The 20,638-nt window shown below is 44.8% G+C and overlaps 1 protein-coding gene across 1 annotated transcript in view; it reads right to left on the bottom strand.

Annotated features, from left to right (window-relative positions):
• SCRN1 (secernin 1) overlaps window positions 1-20,638 on the bottom strand; it is a 65,010-nt gene that overhangs the window by 10,268 nt on the left and 34,104 nt on the right. Inside the window, exons 3-6 of the mRNA XM_055314844.1 lie at window positions 14,806-14,987; window positions 10,128-10,330; window positions 7,396-7,590; window positions 5,116-5,281 (exon numbers count right to left, since the gene is read on the bottom strand). Coding sequence (XP_055170819.1) covers window positions 5,116-5,281; window positions 7,396-7,590; window positions 10,128-10,330; window positions 14,806-14,987 — 746 coding nt within the window. The remainder of the gene's footprint in view (window positions 1-5,115; window positions 5,282-7,395; window positions 7,591-10,127; window positions 10,331-14,805; window positions 14,988-20,638) is intronic.

Below are 20,638 nucleotides of genomic sequence, written 5' to 3' on the forward strand. Positions count from 1 at the left end.
ATGTGTTGAGTGATGCCTAAGTAACAAACCATTCTAGGTCCTAGGGATAGAGCAATGCGCAAAATTGCTCTAGGGATAGGCAGGGCAAAATTCCTAACCCATTTTACAGATGAGAAGACTGTGGCTCGCAGCAGCTAGGTGCTTGGTCCAAAGGCATATTCCTAATGAGTGGCTGATGGAGAACTAAATTCAGATCGTCTAAAGCTGAGATCAGGTTTCCCCTACAACCTCTCACCATTATATCATTCTGTTGGGTTTTTTTAATACTCATCATGCAGAAAAATCTAACACCTTTTTGTGCTGTGGGCTTTGGAATTTTATCAGTGGCCAGCCAGCCCTTCTGACCTCAAACATGGCTCTGTTCTCACTGAAGGTGCAGAAACTTCCTTGGTGCCTGAGTCAGGCTTCCCCGTGCTCTGGAGTCCCCGGCAGATCCGCTGACACAGAGGGAAGTGGCCCAAGGTCCTGTGCTGGTGAATTTGCAAAATTTCAACCAAGCTCAGAGGAACTCAGGATAACCAGCTTTCTCTCGATTGCAGGTGTCTGAATGGGTCGCTCTGCCTTTTTACCTTGAGGCGCTTTAATCACATAGTCCCAGCCACATCTGGCTGAGAGCAGAACTGATCAGTGAGGAGCCTATTTAGAGAGAAACAGAACTACTACTTTTGGAGCATGGGACAAGCTGAGGGCTAGATCCAGAGGCTCTGGAAGGTTTTGAGGTAAAAACTGCAGGGTAGGGATGCCTGGGTGGCTTAGGGGTTGAGCATCTGCCTTTGGCTCTGGTCATGATCCCAAGGTCCTGAGATCAAGTCCCACATCGGGCTCCCTGCGAGGAGCTTGCTTCTCCCTCTGCCTGTGTCTCTGCCTCTGTGTGTCTCTCATGAATAAATAAAATCTTTAAAGAAAAATTGTAGAATAGAAGAGAGGAGCGAGATGGTTATGATGGTTACGGCCGGATTCAGAATGAAATGGGGGTAAGGGGCTGCTATTTTGCATGGGACCCTCAGCATTGTGGACATCTGTGCCAGCTGTGCCCTGAACCACACCAGAGCTGTATTTACAGGCTGTGGTGTCTAAGGCTCATAGAGTTATCTCCACCAACAAAGAGGTGCCACTTGTCACCACTTTTGAATTAACCAGATGAGACAGTCTCAGTTAATCCAATTAGCTTCTCAAGCTTAGTACACTGGGAGAAGAGGTGGAAACACACACGCGCGCATGCACGCACACACACACACATATACACACACCCCAGGCGCCTGTATCTCCCCAGCTCTTTGCTGCTAGATAAAGAAGGTCAAAGACTCTATTTCCCTAGAAATTCCTCTCTATTTTCTGTTCCCTAGGTGTAAATATACAGCCTAATCTGATTAGAGAAATGAGCTGATAGCCTTTTAATATTTAAAATGGAAAAATTTCCCATTTTCTCCCCCTCTTGGTTTATCTATCCTGTATGTAGAGTACTTGTGGGCTCTCTCAGATGTCAGGGCCTCTTGATGATGTGCTGGTTTGATGACCATGTCTGGAGCAAATAAGCCCTGATTCGTGGTGTCAGCCAGTTTCTGCGGTGTGACCCATGTCAAGTTGCCAGTGTGACGTCACTGAACATAGGGTTGGGAAGAGAGGCACGTAATCGGCTCTCACTGGCTCCAGCACACTGCAGGACTCTGTTACGTTCTCAAAGCGCTAAGGGACTTCTCTACTCTCTCCCTCTCCAGTACTTCACATCACTAACGCTTTGGCCAGTCCTGGCTTCCACCAAGGAAGGGGCTTGCAGAGGTCAGAACCCCAGCGCCAAGGCCAGTCAGTGTCACTATGTGGATCACCGAGCACTGGCTAACTCAGAGGAATTTTACTAATATCTCAATATAATTAATCGAAGGTCTTTTACATCTCTCTGGATCTCTGAAACTCTGACACATTCAGCTCCCAAACTTGCATCACACCTGGTACATACTGAGAGGGAAGGAGAAAGAGAAAAAAGAAAGGCTGGAACGAGTCGAGAGAAGGATCTGCAAGAAATACAGTGAGCAAAGGGCAGAGAAGTGCTGAAGCAGACAAAACAATAGATCAGGTCCTTTGGTTCCGAATGTTACTTGGGAGCGGTAAAGAGCAGAGTCCTGCTCCTGGATCATCATCTTTTGCCAGCCCCCTGCTCTGAAATGATTTCCTGAAAACATCTCTCTAATGTTTTTAGCGTCAGCAGAAGCCAGCTAAAGTTTCCCCGATTCACTACCTAAAAACCCAAGAGTAGGTAATTATGCTTCCTGCTGACAAAATACAAAATGTTAAACATGCCCAATTACAGAGAAACACTGAAATGTTGAATCTGTGACAGTTCTAACAATCGCAGTAAGAAAGGCAGCTCGCTTAGCCCTGGAAGACACAAAAGAATGTCTTCCGGAGAGCATTTAATCTTCCTTACGGTCTTTTCAATTAATTTAACCATGAATCATTTTCTTTTAAAAATTAGTTGAAATTTTCCATATTAAATACTAGAGGGCTATTTCCCAGCCCAATCTTAGAACTGTACCGGGCCACGCACTTCAGTCTAGGAAATGGCATTCCTTCATATTACTGTCCTGTCCTCACAGAGCCCTGCCTTCTAAGCACAGCTGGAGCAGGTGCCTGAGATATCAGAAGCAAAAGGGGTGGTACAGGCCTTCTTCAGCTCAACCCACTCCTGCAAAGGTTCCTGCTCCCTAAAAAACATGGCCAAATACATAGGCAGAGCATCCCAGGCACTTTAGTGTCAGGCTCTAAGTGCCCGCATGTACCCCTGTGAGCCAACAGAGAGTGTTCTCAAGGTGGTTGAGCCATCAGTGTTGGGGGCAAGCTAAGTCAGAGTCCATAAGGGGAAGTCCAGACAACAGGGGGGAAAGACGAGCCCCAGAGCTAATGGACCAAACAAAGGGTGGGAGTGGGGCCATCCATGAAACCAGGCATCAAGAACTGGAAGGGAAGATTAAGAGGAAGTAGCTGGGATCAAACAGGAGTGCATCCTGGGAGACTGGCTGGTATATCACACAGTAGAGGCTCACTGAGGGAGGCCGGCAGAGGTGCCACACGAGGGCAGCCGGGCTCATTCACTGGCGGAGTAGAGGTTGGAAGAGAGATGGAAACCTAATCCACAGAGGATACTGTTTGATGGCTCTCAGCAGTTGCATTGTTCCTTCTACCCAAAATGTCATTCTTGTTTTCTGTACCTAACAAACTCTTGCTCTTCCACAATGCCTGGCACTCAAGGGATCCTTCCTCTAGGAAGCTTGCTCCTTCAGCATCTCCTCCAAGCCACCTGTCACCTTGTACACACTTCATCCCTAGTACCTAACAAGCATGATAGCTGGTATATAGTAGATGCTTTATGAGGCTTGTTGAATCAATAAATGAATGAATGAAAAATCAAGAATAGATTATACTGAACTTAATAGTCAGATCCTGCTAGAATGATCTATTGATATTGGCAGTAGTTTAAAAACTAAGGCTGAGAAGTCCCTAAGTCGCTCAGTAGGTTAAGTGTCTGGCTCTTGATTTCAGCTCATGTCATGATCTCAGGGTTGTGAGATCGAGCTCCATGTCAAGTTCCATGCTGGGAGCCTGCTTCTCCCTCTGCCTGTGTCTGTGTCTCTGTCTCTCTCTCTCTCCCTCATAAATAAATAAAATCTTAGAAAAAAAAAAAAGATTCTCTCTCACCCTCTCCTGCCGCCCTTCCTTTTCCCCACCCTGCCCCTCTCACATGTACACTCTCTCTCTCTAAACATTAAAAAAAAAAAAAAGAAAGAAAAGAAAAAGTAAGGCCAAAAGTTTAAGAGAGGTACTTAGCTTTTCTCCTGAGTCATCTAAGAAATAGATGACCCTTTCTAGACACCATCACTATCTTATATTCCTGAAATAATAAGAATAAATATGTACCGATTTCCTGGTAGCAGTTAAAGATTTGATGTCCAATATTCAAACAGTGATGATGGTTTTCATCCAGTGGAACTCCTAAAAAATACCAGTGAAACTAATGGAATAGGAAGTCTTCTAGAGTTTTCCAGGCTGAGAATCGGTCTTACCTGACAGATTCCTGAGCCCACCTTAAGGATTCTGATACAACAGGCCCAAGCACCTGTATTTTTCAAAAACCCCTCCAAGTGATTCTGATAATGAACAGAATTAGAAACCACTGGATGGTTGTGCCTAAGCCACTGATGATGTGACTGGTGCTGTATGTGACTCAACATTAGCAGGGAGTGAGAATGCCGTCTGCCTGGAAAATCAGAGACAGTCTTAATAAAGAGAAGTTAAACCTACTGTGTATTTGCCTGGATTATCTCATTTAATCCTCCCAATAAGCATACAAGGTAGGAGCTTGGATTATCCCCATGGTACAGTATAGACACTGAAGCTTACAGAAGTTAAGCAACTTACCAGCCCCTGAGTGAGACAGATGGAATTCAAAATCCTGGCAGTTTATCCTAGAGGCTGTATTCTTAAACCCTGAGCAATACAACCCCTCTGCTGAAATACGTGGGCAGAAAGTAACCCGTAACCCCCTGAAACACACTGTCTTAAGGAAGTGGCCAGCACACTTGAGGTTTGGCCTCTGCACCACATTGTCCTCTAGCTTATAGGAACTGATTGCTTTGATAAATCTTGGGCATTCCTGCATCTGTCTCACTTTGTGTTATTTATGTTTGCATCCCACACACATAGCACAACACCTGGCCCATGATATCAACTCAACACATATTTACTGAATTAAAATCATTTGATTCTATGATTGTCATAAAAATGATGTGACTAGGGGTGCCTGGGTGGCTCCATCAGTTAAGTATCCAACTCTTTATCTAGGCTTGGGTCTTGATCTCAGGGTCATGAATTTGAGCCCTGTGTTGGGCTCCATGCTGGACATGGAGCCTACTTAAAAAAAAAAAAAAAAAAAAAGATATGACTAAAGCCAAGAACTTCCCTTAGCCAAAGTTCTCTGTACTGCCTTGGCCACATTGGGGTTGATTGAAAAATGTGACTCAGCTACAGAAGGCAAGGGAGAGGAATGTAGTATATGCTTATTGGATGAGCTTTCAAGGGAAGCATATACTCTCTGCCAGCGTGACTGTGTGTCAGACAAACCTGGAAGGATCTGGGGTCCCAGTGAAGTAGTGAATGCATGGCGAGTTTCTGTTCTGAGGCAGAACAGACACTACACTGGCTGTGGTGAGGAAAGACTCAGAGTCTATACAGACTCCACTGGCTTTGTCCCGTAAGATGTCAATCATAGTCTGCACAGTGATGCTTTCTGTAAAGAAAAAGAGAGAGAAGCTGTAACAGTGGCAGGTTGTTAGCCAAAATCCCATTCATTCCTTTTCCTTTTTAGTAATAGAACTCTTGAACAGAAAGCTGAGAACATAACTGCCCAGCCACAGACGACATTTCCCCGCTTTCCTTGTGGCTACATGTGGCCACATGATATATCTTGACCAATGGGAGATGAAATGAAATGTGCAACTTCCTTGTCATGCCCATAAAAAGGACAGTTTGTCCTTCACTTTTTTCCTCCTCCTGCTGCTGCCTAGGACACGCTCATAAGTGGTCCACAGGTGGATGTTCTGTGTTGAGGCAGAGTAACCCACCAGCCCTGGACTGTCCATACACATCTAGACTATAATAGGGGCAAAAAGTAAGCTTCCATTTTCTTTAAGCCATATTATTTTGGAGTCTCTTTGTTAGAGCACTGAGCAACACCTCAATGAGTGCAGTATTGCAACAGAAAGGTACTTGCATAGGAAAGTACATGCAATCTATGCACACTCCACTTATCTAGCTCTCTCGTACACTCTTGCTGGTTAGACTCAATATGATATTTGGAGAATGGCCTTTCATTCATTAAATTAATTAAGTTAAATTAATTAAATTAAATTCATTAAAACACTTTTCTTTCGGTCTGTGTTCACAAAGATAGGATCAAAGCATCACATAGGGAAAAGATGCCTTAAACTTCACTAATACAACTCACATCCCCTTTGTAAATTTCTATTTATAATATAACACCTAAAAATATTAATAAAAACCTTGATTTCTTCAACTACCCAGTGTTTAAATTTTCTCATTATCTCATAAATGAGTTTACTGATTTAAATCAGGATCTAGTAGTTGATAATGTCTCAAATTTCCTTTAATCTCTGCCTCTCCTTTTGTTCTTTTGCCTTTTACTTGTTGGGCCATTTCTCCTACAGAATTTCCCACAGTCTGAACTTTGCAGATGGTATTGCCTGGTGTTATGTAATATGTTCCTCATACTCTGTATTTCCTGTAAACTAGTAGCTAGATCCAGAAGCTTCATCAGATTTAGGTCTGATGTTTTGGTGAGACTACTTCACATAAGGGATTATATACTTTTATCAACTTAGGTTTGTTTGTTTGTTTGTTTGTTTGTTTTGGACTTTTAACGGTTTTAAGTTCCCATTGTAAAATGAATGCTTTCTTACCTCCCTACGCTGAATACATTAATTAAGCTCCACATCAAAACTCCTGAAGTGTTTTTCTACATTAAGCATCAGCAAAGTTTTTCTTGAAGAACCAGATAGTATTTCAGGCTTATGGGCAACATCATCTCTGTTGTAACATACCGTGCCATTATAGCATGAAAACAGTCCTAAACGATATGTAAATAAATGTGTATGGCTGTGTTCCAATAAAATTTTATTCACAAAATACATGGCTACCAACAAACAGGTCATAATCTGCCAACCCTTGTTTTAAATGATCGCAGGTTTAACTTACAAAACACACGTATCACTGGCAAATATAAAATGTGGCCGTGGTGGTTTATTTGGAAGGGTTTCCACTCAGGCACACAAGTACCAAGCTATCCAGTTACCACATTTACCTAAATTTGTATTTTGATCAAGTCAATAACTGGCAGAAGATAGAAGGTTTGGGAAGAAAATTCAGGTCAACAGTCCAACTCAATAAATATTCATGGAGCAAAAGTCTATAATGGGCACCAAAAAGGGAACTCAGGATGAGTAAAGGACAGTGCCTTGCCCTCAAGGCCTAGCAGCCTAATAAGAGAGGAAAACATAGGAAGACAGTAAGTCAAATATACAAATGCTGAGATAGAAGGAAACTTCAATAAGAATCATAAAGACAGGTACAATAACACTGATGTTTAAAGGAGAAACCACTCCAGAAGAAGAACCTCCCACGGGTGAGGAAGCATCCTACAATAACAATAAGAAATACACATTGATATCCTTTCTGCACCTCAGGGGCATCAACACAAATTGGTCTGTATGTACAAGGTCTACTCTCATTTCCTCCTCTGCTGATCCTAAGATCAGACAAGTCCTCTGAAATAGTTACAAGACCACAGGTATGAGAGGGAGAATCATAAGGAATGTACTAACTCACCTTCTTTCTTTTCTAAGCTGTCTTTGCCTGCACAGCAGTCTAGATGGTCATCAGCCAGAGAGAAAACTTGGGAAAAATTGAACTCGTCCTCTCCTGTCCACCAGCCTTGACTCTGAGCATAACTCCTGAGTTCAGGGTGCTCTGCATCGATCTTCGTGGTGAGTGAAAGCTGATTGCAAATGCACTTCACTCCTTCTGTAGAGAGTACAAAGTCCCGTTAGTTAATACATAGTTGAGTATATCAGTATGAGTGTGTGTGTGTGTGTGTACATGTGTGCCCAGATATAGGAGTGTGGGAAATCTACGGGAGTTTTTTTTCTCATAAATACCTAAGTGTGGGTAAAGAAATCTAGAATCAGAAACACATGCACGCTGAGTACACTCCAGCTTGGTGGATAATTCTCCCATCGGCTGGCAGGCTTGCTCTAGCTCTTCCAAAGCCTCAGCTGTAAATACCCTGAGGATGACTTGGCTTTCAAGCTTCAAGATACTGTCTAGAACACTAAGAAGTTATGAGTTGTAGTTCAAAAAAGCCATCCATATTTGCTGCTGCCAGGAAGCATGTTGATCTAAATTCTTGGAGAATGAAGTAGAGAGAGAGCTCAAACCAAAAGCTGCAATAAAGTCATTACTGCCTAAAAACCAGTCCCTTAGAGACAAGGTCAGTATTAGACTGAGTTCTTCTAGTATGTTCTGCCTCACTGAATTATTCTTCCAAGATAAGGAAGATTCCTAGCTGATAGGCATTGGCCCTCTGCCATTCATCATTTCAGAGAATAATACAAGAATAAAACTACTTTAAAAATTAAAAATAAAAAGTAGCTTTGGCCTAAATAAGTGATTTTGGCATTCTTCATACTAAACTACCAAAAATCTCTTGTGAGCAACTCCACAGATAGTATTTTCCTCAAGGGCTGATTTATAATAAGACATTTGCTTTCAGGAATGTTAGCACTTGGGGGCCAAATTTAATATCCTATTACTATCACACTGCTGCTGGAAGCAGAGGACATGAAATCAATGAGTCAAGAAATAGCTAGGGTTTTATTTCAATATTTAGTGAAAGACTACGTGCATTTTGACGAGATGGATTTTTTAAAGCTATATCTTGAAGAGACACTAAGCTTTTGAAAAGCAGGTATAGGTCAAAAAAGTTTTAAGTTCTACTGAAAAGCAATATATGACTGCTTTTCTGTACAGACCACTACTCCTCTTGAAACCATTTGATAGGGATCCCTGGGTGGCGCAGCGGTTTAGCACCTGCCTTTGGCCCAGGGCGCGATCCTGGAGACCCGGGATCGAATCCCACGTCAGGCTCCCGGTGCATGGAGCCTGCTTCTCCCTCTGCCTATGTCTCTGCCTCTCTCTCTCTCTCTGTGTGTGACTATCACAAATAAATAAAAAATTAAAAAAAAAAAAAGAAACCATTTCATAGTAAAGCTTCATCATAGGAGAATTTTTTTGGTAAAGGAGTTTTATGGTCTTGCACTGCAGGAGGCTTGGTGATATGGCTGGCCACACCGGCTATACCCGTTCTGTAAATACCGCAAGAATAGGGCAGCAGGCACAAGTGAGTATATGCTGGGCACATGGGGGTGGAGAAAGTCTCTGAGATTGAGGCAAGGGCACCACCAGCCCATTCAGCACCCTTGTGAGAATAAGAAGCCACCCTCCTCTGGGCAAGCCCCGGAAGCCAGCCTTGAATAGGACACAACATGCCTGTCGTCCACAGCAACTCTGATCACCACACTGACTCAGGCCACAAGAAACAACGGGCTTGATTCTCAACTATTGCAGTAGATCTTCTGCTTCTAACTCAAGTCTGATTTGGTTCCAATCACCCCTAAGGCAATGATGCAAAAACAGGTTTCATCCCTCTCATCAATTCTGAGGAACCAGAAAAGACTTAATTCAGTTGAGAAAAATACGTAGGCCAAGTACAGGTCCAACAGGAGAAGAGCGTTGTGATCTCCTAGCTGTGTCTACCATGAGCGCACGAGGGGGAAATGGCAGCGCACAGCCCAAGTGTGTGTCATTCAGTCCTAAGGAACGTCAGCGGGGCTCCACTGCCCAATCCCCTCCTAAAACGCCTTAGTTCTCTCAGAAGCCCTTTAGCCCATTCTGGGACCCCATCCAGTCCCTAATATGAGGGTGCTAAGTGATGAGACAGGACAACCACACCTCCTTTTAACATCTCCTCCCTCAGAACTGTCTCAGAACAAATGTGGCAGGGAGCACAGAGCAGTAGGTGAAAGGGCACTGCATCCTCCCGGGTGGATTCCCTTGTCTTCTGCTCTTCTAGAAACACTGTCTCACAGAGAAATGAGCCTGTTGGCCCAGAGGCAGTCAGTGGTCCTCATACAGATCCCAATTCCTCTTTCAGAGGAATATTCCAAGCACAAAGAGCTATAGGGCTGGGGGTAACGAGGGGCAGCTCCCTGTAGTAATGGCTTGTTGACTCAATGGAATGGGAAAGTCACCATTCCTTTGGCCTGGTCAGAGTAACTTTGGGTCACAAACTGCTGGTAGTCAAAATTGGGTCCTGCTCAGAAAGCAAACAGAAAATAAATGTCAGGAGTGTGTTTCCCAAGTGCTGACATCCCTGCATCCCACGTTCCAGAAGCGGAGCCTAGAAGAGAAGGTTCAGCACAGAGAGGTCCACATAAGCAGTGGGCAGGCAGCTACACATCCGGGCAGCATCCCCCTCGGCCGTCCCATCCACACGGGCTCACCTGTGATCTGCTCGGCAGCCCAGTACTTCCCCACGGTTTCCAGCACCCAGGCCTCCTCACGATCCACAATCAGATATGCGCTTTGGAAGCTGTGGCAGGAGTCTGCATCTTCATAGTAATTTCCACCTTGTCCATGTTCCTCCAACAAGGCGACGATGACATCTAAGGCTTCTTTAGCTGTTGTCCCTCTTTCTAAACCAAGCCTGGAGTAAGAAAACCAGAAGTGTACCTCAGTCATTTCCTACCATGTGGTTTTTACCACGATAACCAAAGACTAGGAGGAAGGGGAGTGATGAAGCGGGCCGACATGTGTAAACACGTCCATCTGTGGGCAGATACACAGAGTCACAGCACACTTGAACTCAGAGTACATCTCTTCCACATTCAGTTCAAAATCATGGGGGGTGTTTTGTGTCTTTAGGCACCTCCCCTCCCACACAGACAGAAGAGTCAGGAACCCGGGGCTTCTCCCCCATGAAGGGCACCTCAGCCATCTCTCTGTTTCCCTTTTCTTTTCTCTTTATTTCTTTTAAAGGTTTTATTTATTTGAGAAAGAGAGAAAGCACGATCAGGGGAGAGGGGTAGAGAGAGAGAGTCAGACTCCCTACTGAGCAGAGAGCTCGACATGGGGCTTAATCCCACGACCCCATGATCATGACCTGAGCCAAAGGCAGATGTTTAACTGACTGAGCCATCCAGGCACCTCTCTCTGTTTCTTTTCTAACCCTGGCTCCCATGGAGCTGCCTAGCTCAGCTCTAGCCTTATCAAAACTCCCTTTCTTTTTATTTTTTTTAAAAAGATTTTATTTACTTATGACAGAGAGAGAGAGGTAGAGACACAGAGAGGGAGAAGCAGGCTCCATGCAGGGAGCCTAACATGAGACTCCATCCTGGGTCCCAAGGGTCACGCCCTGGGCTGAAGGCAGCACTAAACCGCTGAGCCACCCGGGCTGCGCCAAGACTCCCTTTCTGTGGCTTATTCTCCCTCCTGCCTCTGGGCAAAAGGAAATCTCTGCCCAGTGCACACCCTGATCTCTGCTATTCTACGCCACATACTTTGGTTGGTAGTGAAAGTGTCCCATAGCCAGCCACTGTCCTCAGTGCATATGATTCACTCAGAGATGTCATTAGGAACCGGAGCCTGGTTAGGACACGATCAATGCTTTTCAACGTATCTCTCCTCCTACCTAGTATCAGCCTCCTTCTACTGGTGTGGCTTACAGCTTCACTTATCAAAAACTACACAATTCCTCGGAAATGAAACAGCAATCTCCTCCCAGCCCTTCCAATTAATTGGCCCCCTAAAGAGGGCACAGATACTGCCCTCTGCGTGACCCTGGGCAAGTCACATAATATATATGAATTCAAATTTATGTTACCTAGCAAGTAAGGACCTATGTCATCAGGTGGCTTTGAGGACAGGTTTATGAGATAATGAATGTGAAACCACAAGCACAACTGCCCAGGACCAAGTAGGTGATGAGTACATTTGAGAGGCAACACACTATGGCAGAAAAACAGTGACTCAGAGAGAGAGAGGGGTCTGGTTTCTGGTTCCAGTTGTGCCACCCACTGGCAGTATGACCTTAAGTAACATAACCTTCCTGAGAATTGATTTTCTCATTTGTAAAGTCAAACTGATACTACATCCTTCTCAGGCTGATCTGAAAGTGGATGGCACCTGATACATACTCAATAAATGTCCATTTGTTCATTTCTCCTTTCCCATTATAATTCTGGTGCCAGCAGCACAGAACCTCAGAGCAGAGGCAACAGTGCCTGCTAAGGTGGTAGCGTACGCCAGTTCTTGGTGAATTTCCAACATGAGACCAATCGTAACTAAAATTCACCCAGCCTGATTCTTTCCAAAGGGCCTTTAGCTGTGCTGCCAGGGAAGGGAAGCAATAATTCCACAGAGATATTCTTGCAACAGGCTTATTTTCATGGTCAGATAATTATATATCAATTCATTGGCCATTTCTCAGTGGTGGTCTATTTAGGAAGACTTGAGGACAAGGCACTGATTTGAAAGCTGAACCCTAAGACCTTAGGAGAGTGATAAAAAAAATAAACTCATTAGAAGGTTGGGTTAAGTAGACTATTCTGTTGGTCAGTGTCATCTTCTCCGAAGAGGAACAGCAGAAGCAAGCATTCATCTGATCTTGAAGGTCCAGAGCAAATAAGTGTGCCGTGAGCACTTCTATAGGTCTGCCCAAGCTGTGCCCCCAGGAGGGCCCTGAGAGCCTCTGGTCACATTGTCTCGTGCATGCATTCCAAGCAGAAGCCTGTCCCAGGGCTTCCGTAGGGCTCCAATTTGCCCAAGCAAACCTGTGCTAGGAGCACATGAATACCCAAGCAGGGGCACCCCGCCTTTGGAAGCTGTGACTTCTCTTTTGCAGTTTCCAGCTCACTCTCCTGCTCTTCTGCCTACTGTGTTCCATGCAGACTTCCAAGACATGCACTTGCCCTCCCACGCTGACTTTTGTGTCCTCTTTACACAGTATCTGCAGCGGGACCTCGACACTCATCCACAAACACAACTTTCTCTCTCCTGCCCCCTGTGCCAGGACCATGGAAAACAATACTCTTTTGTCCACCTGTTTACTTCCACCTAACCTCCGTGCCTTGGGACGAGAGCAGGACAGCCTGCTCCACGGTACCAGGACTGCGAACAACAGCAGGATTACACACTCTCCGGCTGGGACTCAGGGGACAGATGCTATAGAGCTACAGCAGTCTAGGGCCACAAGTCACCTGATATCAGGATGCCTGTTCCAAAGCCTTTCACAGGGGTCTTGCCTCCTAGATGGGCAGATTCATGTGATTCAGGATGAGAACAGCATCTTCCTGGCCCCCACGCCTACTTTCATACTGGCTGCTTCACCTCATTATAGGGATGACTGGGGCAGGCAGAGGAATGAAATTTACTGGACCAAGGTTAGAGTCTTACTCTGATATCTACCTTAGGTACAATTCAGATCCTTCAAAAGCGTGTGCTTAGTCCAGGTTTTTCTGGGCCTTGGATGCTCCCAAATTCAAATCTTGTTCTACGGTAAATCCTTAAAAGAATCCCTATTTTCAGCCTGTCACTCTCACACTGGAATGTCAAGCTCACTGTGTCCATTCCTGAAAGGGTAACAGAGCTATCCATCAGTTGGTGGAAGCCTCAGATCACAGAGATCTCTGTGGAAATGCGTACTTCCTCCCAACACAGCCTACAAAGTGTCAAAACCTCTACTCCTTTGTATAGGATGTTGGTTTGGGGAGGTTCTTTAGAGGTCATCCAATCTAAGGCCTCCCCTCGAACAAATGCAGACTATGGCCCAGAGAGGTATTATAACTTGGTGTATTCACACTGAAAACCAAGGCCCCTGGTTTCCAGCCCAATATTCTCTCAACTAGGTCACGATTCTATTGCATTTCACTATTCCAGAAAAAAGAAAGTTGTTTCAGAATGTCGTTTCGTTCCAGCCCATCCTCTCCTTTGGTCATTCAGTCCAAACTCAATCACTGATGAACCACCAAAGGCCAGGTACACAACACCTGGTGCTCATGACACAACAGAAAGCGAGCAAAGATCCCCATCCTGCTGAGCCCACACTTCCGCTTCCCCCTGTTACATAGTGGCTAGCAGAGTAGGAAAGGGGAAAAGATGCCTGAGATAAAGAGGGGACAAGAGGGACATTTTTCTTCTTTTTCCCCTTATATCTTATGTATTTGATATGTATCCTTTCTTCTTTCATATATTTTAAATGTATTTCAAACCATAAACTTCACCCACTTAAAACATACAGTTCAGTGATTTTTAGTATATTCACAAAGTTGTGCAACTATCACCAGAATCTAAAGTTAGGACATTTTCTTTTTTTTTTTTTAATTTTTATTTATTTATGATAGTCACACACACACACACAGAGAGAGAGAGAGAGAGGCAGAGACATAGGCAGAGGGAGAAGCAGGCTCCATGCACCGGGAGCCTGACGTGGGATTCGATCCCGGGTCTCCAGGATCGCGCCCTGGGCCAAAGGCAGGCGCCAAACCGATGCGCCACCCAGGGATCCCTAAAGTTGGGACATTTTCAACAGCCCACAAAGAAGCCCCATATCCCTTAGGAATCACTCCCCATTTTCCCATCCCAACCCCAAGCAACCATTAATCTACTTTCTACTACTATGAATTTGCCTATTCTGGATATCTCATGTGAATGCAATCATACGTATGTGACCTACATCTTGGTTTCTTTCACTTGATATTTTTCAAAATTCACCATGTTCAAGCATGTATAAGCATTCGGTTATTTTTTACTGCTTAATAATATTCCATTGTAATCTATTTTTTTCTATCACCTTAAACTTCATATCAAAAGGCACACCTCAGGACGCCTGGGTGGCTCAGAGGTTGAGCTTCTGCCTTTGGCTCGGGGCATGATCCCAGAGTCCCGGGATCGAGTCCCACATTGGGCTCCCTGCATTGGGCCTGCTTCTCTCTCTCTACCTGTGTCTCTGCCTCACCCTGTGTGTGTCTCTCATGAATAAATAAATTAAAAATCTTTAAAAAAAAAAAAGACCCACATCTTCTTTGGGAGGCTTGTGTTACCATATATGAGGTTTGGAGGAAAATAAATCCTGCCCCCATTCCCCATCTGTTCTAAGCAGTTGTTTCAAAGAATCACTAGTACCTGACCAGATCCATCCCCAGTAAGGCTTCCGTCTCAGCTGCTGGTTCTCTGGCATTGATGGCTTCATTGGCTATGCACACTCCATGCTCGTTGGCTCCCATTTCTGCCCCCCAAAGCCAGGCAGGTCTGCTTATCACAATGGCATGGGTCCTGGGGACTTGGTCGATTGAAATGTAAGTGCACTGAAAAATGAAGACACAAAAGAAAGGACCATCATCTGCCAGGATCCACTTAGTTTCCAACCTGGTACTTATACCAAACTACCACATCAGTTACAAACAGAGCCAAAAATAAATAAATAAATAAAAGGGGCTCAGGAACACCAGACTTAAACGACACCCAAGTCTCAATGCAGCTCAGATGTCTCTATGGCGAGTTTAAGTTCTGCCTATCAGGTGTCTCTGGTTCAAGTGCAATTTATCCACAGTGTTCACGTATATACTAGTCATCTTCTTGAACCAGGTATTCAGTCAATCTCTGCCCTGAACATTCCATCTGGTCATTTCAGTAGGCACAGAGGGGCACCACCATTTTACACAAACCTAGCTATTTATCCTCATGTGCAAAAATCCTTCTCGATCAGTGGTTAAAAGTTAAAGAGCCCTACTATAGGAAAAACTTTACCTGGAGACTTAATATAGAAAGCAGATTCAAGGGAAAATTTTGTCTGAAGAATAGGGGTTCTTATGCCCCGGGCAATGATCCCTAGGGTTCCCTGGAACCAGTTTGACAACCTCCACGATTACTCTAGTGGTAGAAAAATAATATTTTACATTCAACTAATGCATTAAATGCTCTCGTATACACCGCGCTTCCCCGTCTGTCTCATTTGACTGACACATGCTAAGCCTGCGCAGTGGACACCTAAGGAGACAGTCCCAGAAGGGCATGTTTCTATCTGTTGTCAGGACTGCAAGACATACTGCTTGGTGGTGTATATCTTACCTTCTCCAGGCTGCTGTATCTTTACCTGGAGAATGAGTGAGCTCATCCAGATCAAAGGATTTTTAGCCTCAGAACCCTGCCTTCACACAAACTCTTACAAAGAAGCGTGAAGACAGTAAAAGGGGTCAACGTGTGTTGAGGCCAATAGAAGATGGGTTGTGGGAGCAGCTCACTCAGAGCCAGACCTGCTGGCTCTTCCCTCTGACTCCCCCACCCCCCCACACACACTGGACCCATGCAAGAGCTCCCTTGGAGAAATCAGAAAACCACTAAACGAAGTTATCCATAAGGAGCCTCCTGCTTCTGGCCTCCTCTCAGTCTATGACACCTCCTGTGTGGTGGCTGCAGCACAGAATTCAGAGCTCTAAACTATACAGAGTTCCCTGGCTCTCAAGGGAGAATTTTATCAGCTGCAGCAACCATTTACATTTTAAATGGAGCACTGAAAGCATGGGCTCAACTGTGGCCTTGGATCTTTTTCTGATTCGAGACCCAGTTTTATCGACTGAATGCAGCCCAGAAAGTTATTCTGCATTGATTTTCCCATAATCTCTAAACCCCTTGTGAGAGCTGAAACGCATGTAGCTTGCACACTCATTGATAAGGTGACACGTATCTCCTTATAATCCATATGAGGTACAGCTCTGCACTGGGATAATGTGATTTCACTTGATAAATAGTGGTAAACTGAAAGCTAATTAAATCCAGAGGTTGTCAGGAGACTCTTGAGTTTTTCATGGCAAACTGATAATAAAATATACTCTTGAAATCATTTCCCCTATTCAGTTCCCAAAAGTTCTTTACTTTGAAAAATGATTCTGTTAGAGCCAAAACCTTAGCCAAAGCGGTAAACAAACTATAGTCCTCTGTGCTCTTCTACTTTGTAATTGAAATTTACATCTTATAATTGTATTTTTTTCATGTAAAAAGGAGTTCAAGCATTTAACATTTTTCAAAACTCCTGTGCACACTGAGCTCTGCTGAGAAATTTGTCTTGAAAAGATGAGTAAATGTGGAAGGAATTTAAGATTCTTTTTTTTTTTTTTTAAGATTTTATTTATTTAGGGACGCCTGGGTGGCTCAGGGGTAGAGCGTCTGCCTTCAGTACCAGGACATGATCCTGGAGTCCCGGGATCAAGTCCTGAGTCAGGCTCTCTGCAGGGAGTCTGCTTCTCCCTCTGCCTGTGTCTCTGCCTCTCTTTCTCTGTGTCTCTCATGAATAAATAGATAAAGTCTTTCTTTATTTATTTGAGAGAGAGACAGAGCACAGGCAGGGGGAAGGGCAGAGAGAGAAGGAGAACCAGACCCCCTGCTGAGCAGGGAGCCCAACACAGGGCTCAATCCCAGGAGCCCGGGATCATGAGCTGAGCCAAAGGCAGATGCTTAACCGATGGAGTCACTCAGGTGCCCCTTAAGATTCTTAAGTATAGATTTATCACAAAGGTTGTTTTAAGGAAAAAAGTAAAATTAAGAACGGATTCATTTGGGGTGCCTGGGTGGCTCCATCAATTAAACATCCAACTCCTGGTTTTGACTAAGGTCATGATCTCAGGGTCCTGGGATAGAGCCTCACATTCCGCTCCATGCTCAGCAAGGAGTCTGCTTGAGATTCTTTCCCCCTCCTTCTCCCTCCCCTCTTGGTTCTCTCCTCTCTCTCAAATAAATAAAATCTTTAAAAAAAATAGAGTGGGTTTACTTATTTGTCTTCAATTTTGTTTTTACACATTCATATCCATTTCACCATTTACAGAGCACCAACCACACACAAGGCATTTTGTGCTAAGTGCTGCTGGCAGATAAGTCAGTAAGGATGCCCAATCCCTATCCTTTCAGTTGGGAAAGAAGGAGAAGGTACACATGCAAATTACCATGACCACCAGGCCAACCTAAGTAGCAGTCACCGAGGCCTATCTATAAATACTGCATCTTCCCCCTCCTCCCACCTTGTACATCTGATCAACCCAGTCCTGCCTTTTTTTTCCGCATTCCATCCCATTTATCCCCTCCCAAACTACTATAACTGACTTACGTACTGCAGATACTGTCTACTATGTTATCTCCCCCAGCTACAAGGTAAGCTCCATAAGGTCAGGGAGATACCTCTGTGGTTTAGTTCATTGATGTATCTGAAATCTGGTCATACTAGGCATCAATAGATATTTTTTTGAAGGAATGAAGGACTGAATGAAGGAATAGGTAAGAAACAAAGATCAGAGGGACATAATACAGGTTCAAAAAGAAGAGGGAAACCAGCCAAGTGGGCAGAGGCTTTATCAAGTGGGTGACATCTGAGTCGATCTTGAAAAATGGGCCAGACATCAAGGTATTCCAGAAAGGGGTAAGAGCCAGAGAAGAGAGAAAGATGGGGATGTCAGAAGTGGGTTCATGGTCCAGGGACATCCTCCCCTGTGCCGCTCAGGGAAGCTACAGCGATGGCACTGAATAACAGGGCTGCAAGAGCTCAGTAAGTACTGACTGATAAAAATGTTGAAAACTGAATCCAAAAGACCATATGGTCTTCGTGGGAGTTCAAAATATTTGCAGCCAAATTGACACTTTTGGCCAAACTCAGAATGAGGAGGAAGAAAAGAGATGCCCAAGTAGCCAGATGGGCCAAATCAGCCCCTCCTAAGCACAAGGCTGAAAGCCAGTGCACCAGATCCCCCTCATATGCTACAGAGCCAGGAGGGTGGGGAGATGGGGAGATGGGGGTTGGGGTGCACTCAAGCCCTAGTGAGCCTGTAACACACCCCCCTTAGGGCATCTCTGTCATGGCCTGCAGCGCCTGGGCCTAACAAGGATCCTTCTGGGGCTGTACTCACACATACTCCATGTGTTTGAAATCTGACTAATCGCAGGCAGGTCAAAGGGGATGGTCACGCTAGTCTCATACAGGTTGGTTATCTAAAACCCTAGTCTGGGCGCAAACTTCATAAAAAAAGAGAACATTTACACAAGATGTAATTAGCTACACTTTGTAAAGTCAGCCATCTAGAACATGAATTCTGCAGGCAGTCATTTCTTTTTTAAATAAAATTCACCGACCTCTACAATTGCCACATCTTTAATGAGGCAGACACAGTAAGTGGGATTCGAGGCAGCAGAGAAGCTCTCACCAGGAATAATAATAATACAAAAAATCCAAACAGCACCTGAAATCTTCTTTCAGCATGACAAAAACAATATAGTTCCTCAAGTCAAAATTCCTAGCCAGATTTCTAGTCGAAAACAGAATTATGTTCACCACTCCAAAGATCGATCTTGCCAGGGATGGTTCTGGCCTCAGCTCTGGTGCTGAAGCTGTTTAAGAGATCTGCAGAGAGAGATGAGCAAATTGTCTTGCTGCCCCACGGCCACTCCCAATCAGTCTTTAATAAAACAAATCTGTCAGCAAGCTCGACTTCTGGGGGCCAAGGCCACATGGCAACGTTAAGAATGTCCAGAGTGGGGCGCGTGGTGAGGCATGCTTCCAAGTGCCAGCACTGCTAATAACCACCGAGGTTTTCAAGGTCCTGCCTGCACTGAGCCTGTCACTCTCCCAGGTGGCTCCAGGGGACACGTGCCAGGCTGGAGGATAGAAAAGACGAGCCTGGACAAAGCCCCGGAGACAGAGACAAAAGACAATTCTACTGCAGAGCAAGCACTTTATTATTTTGTGTGATTGTGTCAAAAAAATGAAAAAGCAAAATCAGCTTCACGCTGGCGCCTACCCTTTGCACATTCCAGCACACTCTCTTTCTGGCTCTCACCCAGTGAAAGGGGACTAGAGACGCTCACACAATAGACGTTTCAATTAATGAAATGCAACCATTGTGCTTTCCTACTGTACTCAGATGGTGAACACAACCCTGGCACCACCAGTGAAAACCACTCTGAAATGAGTTGATGAGTCAGCCAGACTTCCTAGGGTGGGAGAAAAAAAAAAAAAAGCAGGGAAAATGGGATGCTTTGGAGGAATATTTTTAGTCTTAGAAAATTTGCAACTCTAAAGCTGCGTGGCTAATTATCACTGAGGTTTTGGGGGGGGGTGTTTTTTTCTTTTTTATCCCAGTTTCTTGCCTGCTACTTGAGAGGTTTTTGAAAATGTGCCCTTAGAGTTCATCTGACTCTAAATAAAGACAAAAGAAAATGTTAGCCACATTTTAGAAGAGCTGCTACTTATGTCCCTGAAGCCATAAGCTCTTTGAGAATGGGCGGTGGTGCCAAGGCCTGGGGTCAGAAACAGGCTTAAGAAAGGGGACAGGGTGGAAGGCCCCAGCTAAGCCACGCTCCCACGAGGCGAGGGAGACTTTCTGGCTCCACACCAGGCTGGAGGCTCTTGCTGCTCCCGGGCCGTGAGAGGGCCAACTGGAAGACAGGTGCACAGTCTGCCCAGCAGCCGTGGAGCTTTGCTCAGCTCTCTCTGATTCCAGGCTAGCTTGTGCTTTCCTACTGTAAGGGACAATCTTCAGAATTAAAATTCAGACCCTCTCGGGCAGCCCCAGTGGCTCAGCGGTTTAGCACCACCTTCGGCCCAGGGCGTGATCCTGGAGACCCGGGATCGAGTCCCACGTCGGGCTCCCTGCATGGAGCCTGCTTCTCCCTCTGCCTGTGTCTTTGCCTCTCTCTCTGTGTGTTTCTCATAAATAAATAAAATCTTAAAAAAAAAAAAAATTCAGACCCTCTCCCAGGCAAAACACATATATACACCCAAACCACAAATACAGCTGCCATCTGGACAGTGTTACTAACAATGTTACCAGCTCTCATTAATGGGTAATTTTCGATTCTTCTTACAAGTATTTTTATCCAGGAAGAAAAAGGAAGTGGTCTACCAAAAGCCTGCCCCAAACTCTGAAAGTTGTATAATCTCACTGGGGTTACTAAACTCATTGGACCTTCATGCAGA

This window comes from Nyctereutes procyonoides, unplaced genomic scaffold (genome assembly GCF_905146905.1).
Source record: "Nyctereutes procyonoides isolate TBG_1078 unplaced genomic scaffold, NYPRO_anot_genome, whole genome shotgun sequence".
NCBI lineage: Eukaryota > Metazoa > Chordata > Mammalia > Carnivora > Canidae > Nyctereutes > Nyctereutes procyonoides.